At 44.4% G+C, this 15,181-nt stretch overlaps 1 protein-coding gene across 3 annotated transcripts in view; it reads right to left on the bottom strand.

Moving 5' to 3' along the window:
- Positions 1 to 445: 445 nt before the first annotated feature.
- The window catches only part of Baz1b (bromodomain adjacent to zinc finger domain 1B), a 70,861-nt gene continuing 56,125 nt past the window's right edge, over positions 446 to 15,181 (bottom strand). For all 3 annotated transcript variants that reach the window (XM_087196258.1, XM_087196260.1, XM_087196261.1), the window contains 8 exons: positions 14,830 to 15,012; positions 8,880 to 9,027; positions 7,526 to 7,673; positions 5,603 to 5,715; positions 3,054 to 3,199; positions 1,752 to 1,855; positions 1,136 to 1,507; positions 446 to 635 (listed from right to left, as the gene is read on the bottom strand). In XM_087196258.1, coding sequence (XP_087052384.1) covers positions 1,150 to 1,507; positions 1,752 to 1,855; positions 3,054 to 3,199; positions 5,603 to 5,715; positions 7,526 to 7,673; positions 8,880 to 9,027; positions 14,830 to 15,012 — 1,200 coding nt within the window. In that variant the 3' untranslated portion in view covers positions 446 to 635; positions 1,136 to 1,149. The remainder of the gene's footprint in view (positions 636 to 1,135; positions 1,508 to 1,751; positions 1,856 to 3,053; positions 3,200 to 5,602; positions 5,716 to 7,525; positions 7,674 to 8,879; positions 9,028 to 14,829; positions 15,013 to 15,181) is intronic.

Below are 15,181 nucleotides of genomic sequence, written 5' to 3'. Positions count from 1 at the left end.
CTGAGGCCAGAGTGGGGACTCAGGAGGCAGGCACAGAGGCGGAAAGAGCCACTATAGTAGGCAAACGGCCCAGAGCACCACCAGATCCCACTACCTGCTTGCGAGGACCTCCGACCTAGCTTCTCTGAAAATGCAGGCTGGCCGAGGAAGGATGGGGGTGTAAAGCAACACGTCATCATAGAAATTGTACTGTACATGTGCCAAAGCAAGATGACAAATATTTTACAAGATGTTCTTTATACAATATCACTGCTAAAACAAGCAACTTTTAATAACTAGAAAAGTCAATTTAAAAAACGTCAAACATTACAGTCTTCCTGCTCTTCTGCTCCCTAAGAGCTTGTCTGGTGTGTGGGTGGGCTGGGCTCCAACACCCTCTGGCCAGATCCATGAAGTAAAGGTTATAAGCACGATTACAAGCACGACGCCAGTCTCGAGTGAAGTGCCTTAGTTTTTTGTTTTCTGAGGCGGTGAGGTGAGATGGGAAGAGGGAGGAAGCTGTCACAAAGAAGGGGAGGGGTATTCAGGAATGGCTCCAGGGAATGTCCCTTTACTCTGCCAAGCTCAAAAGACCACAACTGTCCCATGATGCTGGTGAATATAGGGTTCTGCATGGCACTCACTGATACTGTCACCTGAGAGGGAGAAGGTGGAACAGACAGTATGGGCTTAAAGAAACAAGATTGTGTATAAATATAGATTAAAAAGAAAATCAACACCACCTCCCCAATGGCCTAGCTCCTCTTGATCCTGCTATGTAACACAGTCACCCTTCCCTGGAGGCCAGAGGGGCTTGGCACTGCTGTGGGAGCCAACATGGGGGAACCTTAGGAAGGAGGAAAGGAAAAAGAATTGGGTTCCTAGGAAGAACTGGCCCCTGGCCTCCTCCTGGAAACTCCCAGAAAGCAGGGTTAAGGCCCTCTTCTACCCCTAGTATTTCTTGGCAGAGACTATCAGACCAGGATCAGCCTCCCCAAGAGCTCTGCTTGAATAAGGCCATATGGGGAATTGGAGAAAAACAGCCCAGGCTTGGAGTGACAGGCATTTCTGGACTCCGTGACTGCTTCCTTTTGGAGTTCTCCAACTTCCTCTCCCACCGCCCTGGTTGTCTCCTACTGTCCCCCACCTCCCTTACCACAGCCCCCGCCTCTATTTCTTCTGTCTTCGTCCCCTGGACTGTCCAACAGGCTCTGGATCACTGTCCACTTCATCATCAGCAAGCCGATCAGGAAACTTCTTGCGTTTCCTGCGGACATACGGGTGACCAGGAAGGTGTTTATGCAGCAGAGCCACCAGACACTGTTCTGTCTTCACCGTGCAGTTCAGAACATGGCTGCCGCGGCAGTTGTAAAGCTCAGCATTGGTAAACACTTGCTTCATGTCGGTGAGAAACTCCTGCACTGAGCGGTAGTTTCCACAGGAACATTTGTTCTGCATTGTCTGAAAGTCCATAGGTTGGGTGATCACATCATAGTAGTCCTCGGCCTCGTCTCTGGTCACGGGCTCCCTGTAAAGAAGAACCAAATGGAGATGTCTGCATGGTCTTGAATGCAACTCAGAGAAACCCTGGTGTCTAGTAACCGGCGCCTGAAGGTCCACAGCTGTAGGTAGTAGCCACCTGGGGGACAGAGCTGTGTCCACCTTGTCAGAACCGTCCCTCCCTCCCCACGTGAACAAGTTAATCCCTCTGCCACCAAGGTTCGTCCTGGAAGGAGGGGACCCAGGGCAGTGCCAGCACCTGCCCCGCACACCTGAAGGGCCAGCTGAAGCGATACTTCACAATCTTGTGCAAGATCTCCTCACACTTCTGCAGCTCCAGGCTTTGCCTCCGGGAGCTGCGCTTGGTTTGAAGCACCTAGCACAAAAGAAAGAAGAATCTTATCACAGGTCTCAGAGCACAGCAGGAGTAGACAGAGAAGAAAATGTGTATCTCTGCTTTAGAAAGAAAACAGAGTTCAACCAGTTCCTTGGAGCAGAGTCTGTCACACTCTCAGCAAGGGGCAGGCATCCTCCATCCGTCCCATTTGCCTTCTCCCTGGTGGATGGGGATCAAAGCGGCAGGGAGCAGGCACCAGTTGCCGCATTAACGGCAGAACTGCTGGGGCCGGCGAGAGAGGGCCACTGTCAACAGGATGCTGGCCCTGACAGCAGATGGACCTGGGATTATGGCGATACTGTGGATGGGTATAAATAAGCAACTGGAAAAAGCCAGACGGGTTATTTTGTGGGGAGAGGCATCTTTGGGAAGAAAAGCAAGAGGTCGGGCCAGGGATTTAGCTCAGTGGTTCCAACGGCTGCCTTGCAAGCACAAGGTCCCAAGTTCGATCCCCAGTACCAAAAAAAGAAAGCAAGAGGTCTACTCCCTTCCTGGGGTGGTCCATGGCAGGTGCGTAGGAGGACGTGGCTACAGAGAGAAGGCACGAGGCCTGCCTTCCAGGTAGCTATCGCCAGCTGGGACTCTCAGCAGTAGGAGGCACAGCAGTAAAGGGTGTGGGAGGGGCCCAGGAGGCTCTTTAATGCCCTTTGATCTCCCTAACGGCTTGCTTTATGTCCCCAACCCCAATGTGATCTGTCAAAATAAGCAAGTTTACAAGAGCTTCTTTTTGTTCAACACTCAAGTAGATCTAAAACAAAACTACTAAAATTACATTGGCTGAAGTGCAGAGGGGAGGGGAATGTCCCTCCCCTAACAACTGTCGGCAAAAGACCCAACAGTAAGTGAGGCTCCACATTGCTGACATTCCCACAAGGGAGACCCAGCCCCTCTGGGCCCACCAGAGACACATGGATACTATTTTAAAATCCTTAATAAGTTTCAGGCTGCTGCTAACTAGCAGACAGTTTGCAGGCCGCACAGCAGGGGAATGCCGGACATAGCTGTTCCTGGAGGGCCTGCTGTCTTGTCTGCCCAGAGGCCACCCATCTGCTTCCTCAGCCCCCTGGCTGGGGGAGCAAGGAGGGAGGGAGCTTCCCACCTGTTGCCTGGTGAATTCCTAGTGGTGCGGTGCGGAATACAACAGAAAGGCGAGAGGGAGGTAACAAGTGCCTCTTACCAGCTCATCCACTTCAACATCGTCCACAGGGGATGCCTTCTGCTGTGACCTCTGGGGAGGATGTGGCTTCTTCCCTGGTCGGCGGCCTGGCCTAGATGCAGGGGGGATGACAATCTGCTTGCCCCGGATGATCTTTCGAGGTCTCACTGAAATCAATATGAATTCAGAGCAAGAGAGCATGAGTGAACATTGGGACAGGATAAGACCATTCCGACAGGCTAAGCAGCAGCTTCCTTTGGGTTATAGGGTGCTCTCGCCGTTCTCTGATCCTCCCAAACAAGACACTAAGGGATAGCAAGTGCAGTGAATGCGTACCCTCCCTCAACTCAACTCTCTAACATCTTTCAGAGGGCCAGGTCCCCAAGTACTTCTACCCTTGTTACTCCAGCCAAGGGCCTTGCAGGACTCAACTGTACCTGAGGAAAAGCTGCTTACTAACAGGGCAACCTGGGTCTCCCACAGCCAGAGCTCAGCATTTACATGTAAGATGGAATCTGATCTTAAAACTAAATCCATTTCACAACCGAGTTATCCTACACTCAAAATCAAAAAACAAAACAAAAAAGACTCCATTGAGTCTTTTGTTTTTTTTCCTGGTACCAGGAATGGAACTTAGGTCCTTGAGCTTGTGCAGCAGGCGGTGAAACCACTGAGCTAAATCTCCGGCCCTCCATTGAGTCTTTCTATAGAAAAGGTCACTGACAGGTGTGGTGGTGGACACGTGTAATCCCAGCACTCGGGAGGTGAGGCAGGAGGGTCACTGTGAGTCTGAGGCCAGCGTGGGCTACACAATGAGTTCAAGGCCAGTCTAAACTACATAGCAAGACCCTGTTTCAAACACGCACGCACACACACACACGCACGCGCACGCACACACACAAAAGGTGACTTATGTTAAAAGCCACGTCTTTCTCACCAAATTCAATTCAGGGCTGGCCACAGTCCTGCTTTCCTTCATTTCTGAAAACCACAAAGTGGGCTGGGCCACTTCCCTAAGGGCCTTGTGCAGCACTGCAGAGACTAAGTATGAGGCCATTGAGACTACTGTGGCTCCAGGTGACAACAGGTACTCCAAGTCAGGCCCACCAAAGACCCTCAGTCCTCCCCGGGGAGCAAGCACCATGAGGACGAGCTTGGGGCTTTTCCACTAAGGCGACAAAAGGCCGTTCCTCAGCCTTTCCTTGCTGAAACTCTGGACAGCAGATGTGACACCTGGGCAGAGATGGGGTCCAAGGCAGACAGTGACACAAAGAACCAATGAACAATGCTTTCACTCCATTTCTGACCATCATAACCCTTCACTGACTCTTCTGGGGCCTCTGGCTCAAGACCAGACTAGTAAGAAAGGAGAAGAGGGGAAGAAGCTGAGGCTCAGATGCTTGGGCACTCTGGGAACGGCCTGAATGGTAGAGCAGACAAAAAGCTCTGAAGTACCCAATACTTCTTAGATCCTTTCCCTAGAGTCTCTAGAATCCTAGAAAAGGAACAGTTCCTTGGAAAAAGCAACAATGTGGAAGTGAAAGCAGTCACTGGTTTGAAAATAAACAGAACCAATTCAATGCTATATTCAGAACCTGTTCTCAGACAAATGCGCACTCAATCCCGACTCTCGGTCTCGTCCATTACAAGGACACCTTCCTAACAATGTAGGATCAAGGGACCACCTGTTCACCTACCCCGGGATTCTTGAAAATCACATCTAGTAAACAAACAAAATGGGCTCCTGGGCCGGGGATTTAGTTCAGTGGTTCTGCCACCTGCCTCGAAAGTGCAGAGACCTGAGTTCGATCCCTGGTACAAAGAAAAAAAAGGCTCTTAAATTCAGACCCATCTCTTTCTCAAAATTAAAAATAAATACAAACAAATAGCTCAGTGAAAAGGCCCTGGGTTCCATGGCGGTGGAGATGGAGGTGGGACACCTGTAATCCCAGCACTTGGGAGGCAAAGGAAGGAGGTTTTCTGCGAATCTGAGGCCAGTTTGAGCTGCATACCACACAGTGAATTCATGAGAGAAGAACATGAGAACTGGCCTGTGCTGAGCATGACTGATGAGGTTGTGTCCCCTACTGGCATCCATCTAGTGAGAACAGATTTGAATCTTTCAACATTTTTCCATGTGAGCCAGGGAAAATCAGCCTTCTCTTTTCAAACTAGCAAAGCTACACATCTGCACATTCCACAGAAGAGAAAAGTCACTGTAACCAGAGAGGAAAAATAAGCAGCAGCACTGCACCAGAGGCCAAAAGGCAGTTAAGGAGATGGTAATGGGACAGGCTACTTACCCCCACCACCCCCAACCAGTGCTGTCCTTAACATGCTCGAAAACCTGAACACCACTACATCTTACAACAGTCAATCTGTCACATGTTGGTATCTTTGAGACCACATCACCTTACTTCCATATAGGCGGGTCATGAATATCATGTTGGAAACCAATTTCAGCACATGGCAGCTCAGCCTCAAGAAAGAGAAGACAGCAACGTTGACTACTGCCAGCCCAGCCTTGCTTCGTCAGCTGGGGAGCCTGGTGAGGCCAACTGAGCACTTACACCGCAAACCAGCCACTTCATAATCTTCCTCCTCCTCTTCCTCCTCCTCCTCTTCTTCTGAATTGCTCTCATCATCTTCACTGTCCTCAGAGGCAGACTCTTCAGTGTAATTCCTATGAGGAGGAAAAATCATGTAAGAAGCACAGTTCTATCCCAAAGTGGTCCTGAGAGGGGCTGAGTCCCACAGGGATCCCAGTGACATGTTGCTCTTCACAGATGAGATAGAGCTGATAATAAGGGGAGAGGCCCCGCACCTAGGCCAGGAGAGCTTTTCACAGAATGCAAAATGAAGCCTCAGCTGTATGCCTCCCTCTGTTCAGGTCCAAATGGTTTAGACAAGACACCAATGGCAAAAGAAATCAAGACCAAACTGCAACTGTACCCCTCTTCACGCAAAACAATACAAAACACTATTACTTTTGTCTCACAAAAAGAGCCACATAAGGTAACATTTCAGGTACTAAAAGCTGCCCCCGATTCTGGGGTGGACTGAAAGGATAAACAGAGCCGAGACAGGTGTTACTCCACCTTGATGGCCCACTTCCAGGAGCTGAGACAGCTTGCAGATGACTATGACATCAAAGCAATGGTAATCCCAGCTCAGAGCAGCTGGTCCAAAGCCCCACCACTTCATGGCAGCATGCCTCATCTCTCTAAGTGTAGCTGGAATGGAGTGAGAAATAATCTGGTAATACTGTTAGGCGGGGTCACGATCAAACAGCTCTGCCCTTTATAAGGGAGACGACGCCAGAATGCCTATAAGTTCCCTTTTACAACCTCAAAGTTTGATGTGGGAAACAAATTAACTTGGCAAATATTAGGTGTCTCCTCTTTACAAGGTCCTGTGTTTGGACATATTGATACTGGAGTGTAGAACAAAGCATCGCCGCTACTCACACTGACAATCTCATGGGAGGCAGCCGTGTACAAAACTAAGCATAAAGGCAAGATACAGGCGCTGAAATCCTGTTTCAGAGATTGAAAGCTCAGCTGTCACAGAGGAGAAACAACTCTAAGGATGTAAAAGACTTTGAAAAAGCAGTGCAATTTGAGCTAGGCCATGGGCAGTTTACCCAGTTAGGAGTGCTAGACAGAGAGTATTCCCAGATGGGAGGAAGGATGAAAAACAAACAGTATGCAGAGGAACTAGGGCTCAAAACACCTAGGTTAGGGTTGTGCCAAGTCTCAGAAGTTATGCTTAAAGGGTGGGCTTTATTCTAGAGGCAATGGAAAGATGGAAAGTTTAGTTCAGGAAAGCGAACAGATCTTTGCCTTATGCATATGATTCTGATATTGCTGTAATAGCTGGATGGGTAGAGGGGGAAAGACAGGAGGTAAGGAAGAGAGTGGAAAAGCCACTGATGGAGCCTGGGGGTCAGACATGGGGAGGAGGGACAAATAATAGCAGGGACCATGAAGACTGCAGAGTAGATGAGTAATCCTTAAGATATTTGCACATTGGACTGGTAACATGGCAAATTAATAAATATATAGGATAAGGAAGAGAAGGTCCATGTCCAAGTTGATGCCAAAGTTCTAATCACAACAAGGAAAGGAAACAGTAGTTATGGGGAGGGAAGGTAAACTAAGTTCGATGGTAGGCTTTTAGCCATGGATGGTTGCAGAAGGTAGAAGGAGACAGATCTGTTGTTACCTGAGAAGAAAGTATGATCAAGGCTATAGACGTGGCTAGGAGTGAAAACTAGAAATGTCAACATGCAACCAGAATCAGATCAGAGCCCTTCGAGCTTTCACTGAAGCAACATAAATGATCAAGCTCTGTACTCAAAAGATTAGCTTAGAGCGCCCTAGAATTACTCAAGTTTAAATAACTGAAGCTTATCTACTCATTCACTTATTTTTATTTTTATTTTTTTTATTTTAATTTTTTCATTCACTTATTTTTAAAAGAAAAATTCTCACCTGCCACGGGAATTGCGCCTGGCAGTAGCAGGCTGGCAAGCTGGGCACTGCCACTCGCCATCTGGTACTTCATAGAGGGCCGGCCTCAGACAAAACAGGTGGAAGGCTTTATTACACTCATCACATAAGATCAGTTTGTCATCCTCACCTGCAGAAAGATAAAACTTGCACAGCATTATCAATAGCACAGCAGGAGTCACTGACATATATAAGAACTGCTGGGCTGGGGATGTAGCTCAGTGGCACCGTGCCTGCCTTGTAAGCACAAAGTCCTGAGTTCGATCCCCAGTACTGCAAAAAAAAAAAAAAAAAAGAAAGAATGAACTGCTGACCCTCAGCCAACACCACAGAAGAACAAACATCCAGAAGTTACAACCCAGTTAAAAAAAATGCAGTCATTTTCTGAAAAGAAATATGTCATAAACCAGAGTATAGGTAACTTAGAGAAGAGGGCTCCTAACTTATTTCCCCAAATCTACCCAGGAGAGGGTGAGCAGTATTTACTAAGAGGCAACAAAAACCAAGTGATGGCTGGTGTGATTCTAAGTCACTTTGTCTCCTTACATTTGAAAAACCACACTGAATCAGCTTATCATAGATAATTCTCTCAAACCTTCTTCTTTTTTTTTTGGGGGTACCAGGGATAGAACTTGGGTCCTTGCACTTGCAAGGCAGGTGGCGGAACCACTGAGCTAAATCCCTAGCCCTCAAACCTTCATTTTTAATCAGCAACTGAAGGACTTTATATAGAATTTTTCTATCCTTAGAAATTATAAACCTTAACCTAATTCATAAAATAACTTAAGCTAGGGCTGGGGATTTAGCTTAGTGGTTCCGGTGCCTGCCTCACAAGCGGAAGGACCTGAGTTCGATCCCCAGTATCAAAAAAAAAAAAATAACTTAAGCTACCGAGAAGTTAACCATATGGCTTTTAGATCCCAGCCTCAAAACAAATTATTTCCAATGATGCGGTCTGTAAGGACTCAGTGCTGAAATGACCAAGTCAGCGTTCTTTGGAATGTACAAAAACTGACCTCTGCTGGAAGCACCCATCTCACTGCATAGATAACTCAAATTCTATGATCACAAAATTCAGATTAAGTCAATTTGCCCTCTAAAAATCTTCAATCTGGTGAGATCAACCGCTCTTATTGTATACTCTAAACTGAAGAAGCATCTGCTCTGATTCACTAGCATGTAAATTCAAAGACAAGCATTTGATAAAACCTCAGAAGAGGGTAAAACTTCTCCACCACACTTAAAATGTGTGCACACAAAATTCTTTTGGAGAGAAAAGGTCTTGAGACTGGAAGGCTTAGTCCCTGAGGCACCCAGATTAGAGATTTAAACATACCTTTCTTTCGACAAACTTTGCACCTGGCATTTTCTGCAGACATATCCCACTTGATACAGGCATCAAGCATCCCAAGTAGGACATGCATTCTGGAAAAAGTCTGAGCTTCACGGATTGCTGTCTTCCACTTTTCCAGGGCAGATGCAACCTAACCAGAAAGCAAACCGGGCCAGATTACTACAATGACCTCAAAACCACTGAAATAAGTAGAGTCCACTTAAAAGATTCTATATCATTTAAAAACAGGAAGCTAGGGGCTAAGGATGTAGCTCAGTGGCACTTCTCCTGCCTGGCAAGTCCAAGGTCCTGAGTTCAATCCCCAGTACCGAAAAAAACAAAACAAACCCATAATACAAAGTAGCAACCAAGTACAGGGATGTAGATCAGCAGTAAAGTGTTTCCCTAGCATGTACAAAGCCCTAGGTTCAATTCCTCAGCACCACCCAAAACACAAAACAAAAACAAACAACAACAAAAAAACCAAGTAAGAATGTTTTTGTGCTATAAATGCTACCATGCAACAATGTTGTATACCTGACAAAACTGGTTAGCAAGATAATCTGTTTCAGACTAATCTGTGCCATAAACCTAGATTACAGGGCCTATACATGGTACAGACTCTGTAAAGCATTTTGGACAACACTTAAAGTATTAACTACCCAATACAAAATATTTCTTTTGTCTTCTTCTAACTAAAGTAAAAATTTTAAGGTCCCAGGAGTTAGCCTGACTTCACTCTGGACAGTTACTCTCAGCATAACCTACTTTTGTGCTTCCCCATCAACAGAGAATACAAATTAAAAGAACAGCCCAAGAAAAACAGAGTTAGAAAAGGGGGGGGAGTACATTAGGAATTTCCACAGTAAACATGATCCCCTCTCTCCTATACATATTCTAAGGAGGAACAAAATCACCATTTTAGTCAAGTTAATTTATACTGCTATTTTGTAAAGTGGTTTTGAGTTTTCAATGTGTATCCTGCATAAATGATCAAATGAGCATATTTGTACACAAATACTAATTTAGTGGTAATTGCTCTCAGATAAGTCAAAAAACACAACACAGAGGCTGGGGGGATAGCTGAGGCCCTGGGCTCCATCTCAGGAAATGGGAGAAAAACAAAAACATTACCAAAGGTCAAAGAGAGTTGAGCTAGCTGTGAGCACTCACTATGGCTGAAGGCTGAGGGAAGGGAATAAAGGCTGCCCTTTCTCTTTTCTACAAAAGAATAGAATCCAGAGAATGCTATATATATAAATTTATGAACAATAAAGATACAATAAATACACAAGTCTACATTTAAACACAGATAAATAATCCAAATCTGTCCAAAAGAATATAAATTTAAGATAAAATTTTTTTTTCAGATGTAGTTTCACTCTGTCACCTAGATTGAACTAGATTCCTGCCTCAGGTTCAGCTCTTAGACTTCTGATAACAAGCAGGGGCTGGACTACAAATGAGCTTAGCTGTCCTCTGGTGAGAAGCCAGATGCAGCGCACACAAGTACTGGAGAAAACAGTCTTATGGACACACAGTACTGCTGTATATTTCCTAATTATTTCCTAGTCATTATGAAATTTGAGCATCTCAAACTAGGCCTCATTAAAGTTTTTTTTAGAAATCTGAAAAGATCTTGGAAATAAGCTTATTTATTTTTAAAAAACAGATCTTAAATGGTGGCCTTCTCCTTCTAGGTTCAATCACATAGCTTGTAACAGTACATCATTCCTGCCTCAGCCTCCTGGGTGCTGGGATTATAAATGTGTACCACCATGCCCAGCTCAGCCTCTAACTTTGAGGGCAAAAACATAAGACACTCAGGATTTGAGAAACATGCTGGTCTCTCATTGTACAATATCCCAAATGATTCAGTGTTTTAGGAAACAAAATAGCTAGGTGTGAATACACATACCTATAATCCCAGCTACTCTGAAGGCTAAGAGAAGAAAGTTAATTGTAACTTTAAGATCAGCCTGAGCAACATTGCCAGACCTATCTCAAAAAAAAAAAAAAAAAAAAGGCTGGGGGTGGAGGTGTTATCTCAGTGGTAGAATACCCCTGGGTTTGATCCCATCACCTACACACGCGCGCGCACATACACACACACACACAAAACTGCCCAGTATGCTAGTGCAAGCCCTTAACATCAGCACTTGTGAGGCTAAGGGAGAAGGAACATGAATGACCGAAGGCTAGCTTGGGCTACAGAGTGAGATCTTGTCTCAAAAATCCAAACAAAAGGGCTCAGTGGTGCTGTCGTCTGCCCCACAAGCGCAAGGTCCTAGGTACCAATAAAACCTAAAACACAAAAAACCCCAAAACAAAACAAATCAAAACTTAATAAAATCTTGTACATTCAAGGGAATGTTTTTAAAAATAAACACTAGCAAGTTGAAATTTTCACTCAACACTGATGGTATCCAGTAAAAACCTTGGGTTCTACAGTGCTGTTTGGAGCCTAGATACATTATTCTGGTGGAAAACTCAAATTGTCTAGCATATGTTTAAATAAAGTTAATTCTTGTTTTTGTTTTTTTTGGTACCGGGGATTGAACTCGGGACCTTGTGCTTCTGAGGCAGGTGGCGGAACCACTGAGCTAAATCCCCAGCCCTAAATAAAGTTAATTCTTAGTTAGAAGTAGGTATAACAAACCAAAAGGGAAGGATCATATATGCAAATCACTGTTAGTTCCCTTGCTTAACCCTGGGAAAGATGATTATCCTTTCTTGGGAGGGATGTAACAATGCAGAAGTCTACAAAAGACAATTCAAAATGGAAAACCAAGTTCTAGCTGCCTTCCAAAATTGGAAGGATACACAAAATTCACACGGTGTCTGTACAAGAATGAGAAGCAAATTCATAAGGCATTATTTTCTGAAATATCAACAGTAGCCCATAAATATGTACAATGACTATGTGTTAATTTTTAAATATGTTAAGGAGATGGAAATGCTAACTACTCTGAGATTATTATATGCTGCATACATGTACTGAATTACCACACTGTACCCCAGAAATTTCTACAATTAAAATAATAAATTAAATTCAATTAAAAATAAAATTGAAAAACAAGTAACAGGTTGTCAGGGCAAATGCAACCAAAGTAAAAGCGAGCCAGAAAACCCAGAATTTTGTCAAATTATACATTATCTTTCCCATTTGATTCAAAGAAACAAAGTAACCATAAATACTTGAGATAATCTATTATCATAAAATGATTAAAAAGACAAACTACTTTCATAAATAAGGCAAATGGAGCCCACATTAGCGGCTGACAAACTCATGCAACAGCCTAGTGCCAGCTGAAAAACTTTGGCCCTTGCTAAGTGGAAACTTTCAAAGCAAAGGACAGTGGAAAATTTCTGAGCTGGAGTGAAGCTGCTCCGTGGTAGGGAACTGCGGGGCATGACGCCATGTTCACGCAGAACACTGCCCAGCCACTCAATGCCATCAGACTGACTTCCAGAAGCTCTCTGGCTTTCCACTTCTGTGCTGTGTCTGGACCTGGGAGGGGCAGGTTCCCCCAGCTAAGCTAAGGAACAAGTGCTCTCACAAGCTAAGCTTCACTGGGGGACTGGTTTCTCCTAGTACTCAAAAACAGCTTAATGAGAATTCTATACATACTAGCTAATTCTCAGAGAAAATGTTAAAGGAAAAGAAATGGCAAGCAAAGATGGCCCTCTTGGAAAGAACTTACCAAGAAAGATTCTTTGTATAGAGCCAAGTTAAAAATAAAACCTACGTACCATTAAAGATGACACAAATGCCCAATGAAAAAAGGGGACTAGATAACCATCTGGTATCTTAGATCTGGTATCTCAGATGTCATTTAGAAGGTCATGTAGGTGCTAAGCAGCTATCAAAAGGAATATAGGAAGGTGACAACTTAGCCTAGGAAGATAACAACATACATGTGAGGTCCCTAAATTGTGAATTAAACCTTTACCTAGACTGAACATTTTGTTCTCTGCTCTGCCTCCCACCCAAAATTATCTTCCCCATATAACCCATCACCTGTGGCCTCAGGAAGAAGGGGGGCGGGGGAACGACGACTATGTATAAATATTTGAGGTGATTTTAGCAAGAAGTAGGTTCATTCTGAACAAACTAAAAGAACAAACTAAAACTAGCCGTCAGTGACAAAGAGGCCAATTTCAGTTCAAACTGAAAAGACATATGCTACTCCTACAATGACCTGATAATTCCTACTTATTCTTTAAAACCCAGGTTTTCAGTTTCTCCTGAGAAATTTTCTCTAATAGGCCCTGGTAGCCAAGCACTGTTCATCGACAAAGATGGCCCCTGTCTTAATGGTTCAACTTCCTATGTTCAGACCTTAAGACAGTGAAAAAAGGCTATCGTTAGTAAGACTTCACAATTGGACCTTTTTCTAGGCTGATGATAATATGGAACAATACTCTCTGATGCTGCTGGGCAGGACCTGTAAGGCACAGTTCCCAGTCAGCTACCTAATCAGAAGTGGGAAACACCCAGGGGCCTATGGTACTGTGCTGCTAAGCTATGATGTGGGTGGGTTAGGTGTAGGTAGTGCATTTTCGGATTAACAGTGGAAGGGTGGAGGTCAAGAGGGGGATGGAAGCTTTGTGCACTCCCCAGCCCCACGCCTGTCCGATACTTCACTTCTATCTGGCTGCTTCTGAAATGTGTCCATAATAATCTCATGAGCCTAAGCAAAATGCTTCCCTGATTTCTGTGAGCCATTTTAGCAAAGAAGGGATCATGAAAACCCTCTATTTACAGTTGGTATAGGTAACAACCTGGGATGGGAATCTGGAGGGCAATCTTGCGAGACCAAATCCTTGACTTGGGGGATCTGACACAAACGCCACAAAGAGTAGAGCAAACAGTATCAGGACTGAATTGAATTTACCACTTGGTGTTGGTAAAGAATTGGAGAACTGTTTGCTCTGGAAGAAACTCACATATTTCACATCAGAAGTATGTTGGCTGGAGAAATGTTTTTCTTTTACCATATACTAGAATAGCCCTCAGCCTTAAAAAAAACTTCTGGCATGTGGTAAACCATGCACGAATCTTGAGGACAGAATCCCGGTCATATACTGTGGGATTCTGCTTCTATGAGGCACCTACAGGAGTCAAATTCAGAGACATAGTGGTGGTTGCTAGAGGTTGGGGGGGAGGAGGAAATGAGAGTTAATGTAGTGTATGTAGTTTCAGGCTGGTAAGATAAAAAAAAAAAATTCTAGAAATGGATGGTGGTGATATCTGTGTAATACTATGAATCTAGAACTGTACACATAAAATGATAAATTCTACATTATGTGCATTTTACTGCCATTTAGAAAGTATTCAATAACCACTACCACCTTTTAAAAAAGAGAACTGAACTCTGGTAGGGGGGTTTAGGGTATACTTCCTCTATACCTCTGCTCCACAGACCAATTTGGAAACCACAAACCTAGTGGAAATGACCATTTAAAAACAGGAACAGCCAGGTGTGGTGGTGTATGCCTGTAATTGCAGCACTCAGGAGGATGGCAGCGAGTTCGAGGCCAGCCTGGGCTACACATTGAGTTCAAGGACAGTCTGAACTCCATAGTGAGACCCTGTCTTAAAAACCACCCCCCTCCCAAAACCAGCCAGGAACAACACTGGCTCAGAACACAGTGCTTATATAAGCAGCTAGAAGGACACGGATAGACTTCTTTAAAAGCAAATTACACTCTTCTATACAATACTAAAACTGCAGTGATACCTCATTTTACGAATATAATTTTACAATTTTGGGAAAGATGTCTGCATTTTTGTGTACGGAAGATGGTTATGGTCATGTTTGTCACCAGACGTGGAGTTTGTGAATGTAATCAAAACTCTGCCAAAAGTTTCTGTTTGTGAACCAAACTATTCACAAATAGAAGTGCTCATAAACTGAGGTGTTACTGTGCATGTTTAATAGCTAAATACCTTTTCTTCTTCTGCCATTTTTTTCTCTTCATCTACTTCCTCAGTTTTTGCTGAATCTTCACTTTGGACTTTTCTTCTCTTTTGCTTGGGAGCCATGAAGCCTTGAAGAAATTTCTTGATGACACTGGCCTGAAGGGCAATAACACACTCACCAAAATCCTTCAGTTTCTCCAGTGAAATGACCTAAGGAAATTATTTAAAAACTAGGTTAAAAGAAGGCCGAGGAGGGCCAGGGATTTAGCTCAGCGGCACTGCACCTGTCTCGCAAGCGCAAGGTCCTCAGTTCGATTCCCAGTACCAAAAAAAAAGAAGGCCAAGGAAAAGATGGAAGAAGTCTGTCTTTTGTTTTTTT

The sequence above is a fragment of the Heterocephalus glaber genome, unplaced genomic scaffold (assembly GCF_053883595.1).
Source record: "Heterocephalus glaber isolate CG9 unplaced genomic scaffold, H.glaber_assembly_v1.0 deba00001610, whole genome shotgun sequence".
In the NCBI taxonomy this organism is placed as follows: domain Eukaryota; kingdom Metazoa; phylum Chordata; class Mammalia; order Rodentia; family Bathyergidae; genus Heterocephalus; species Heterocephalus glaber.
This window is presented reverse-complemented; position numbering and strand designations above follow the sequence as displayed.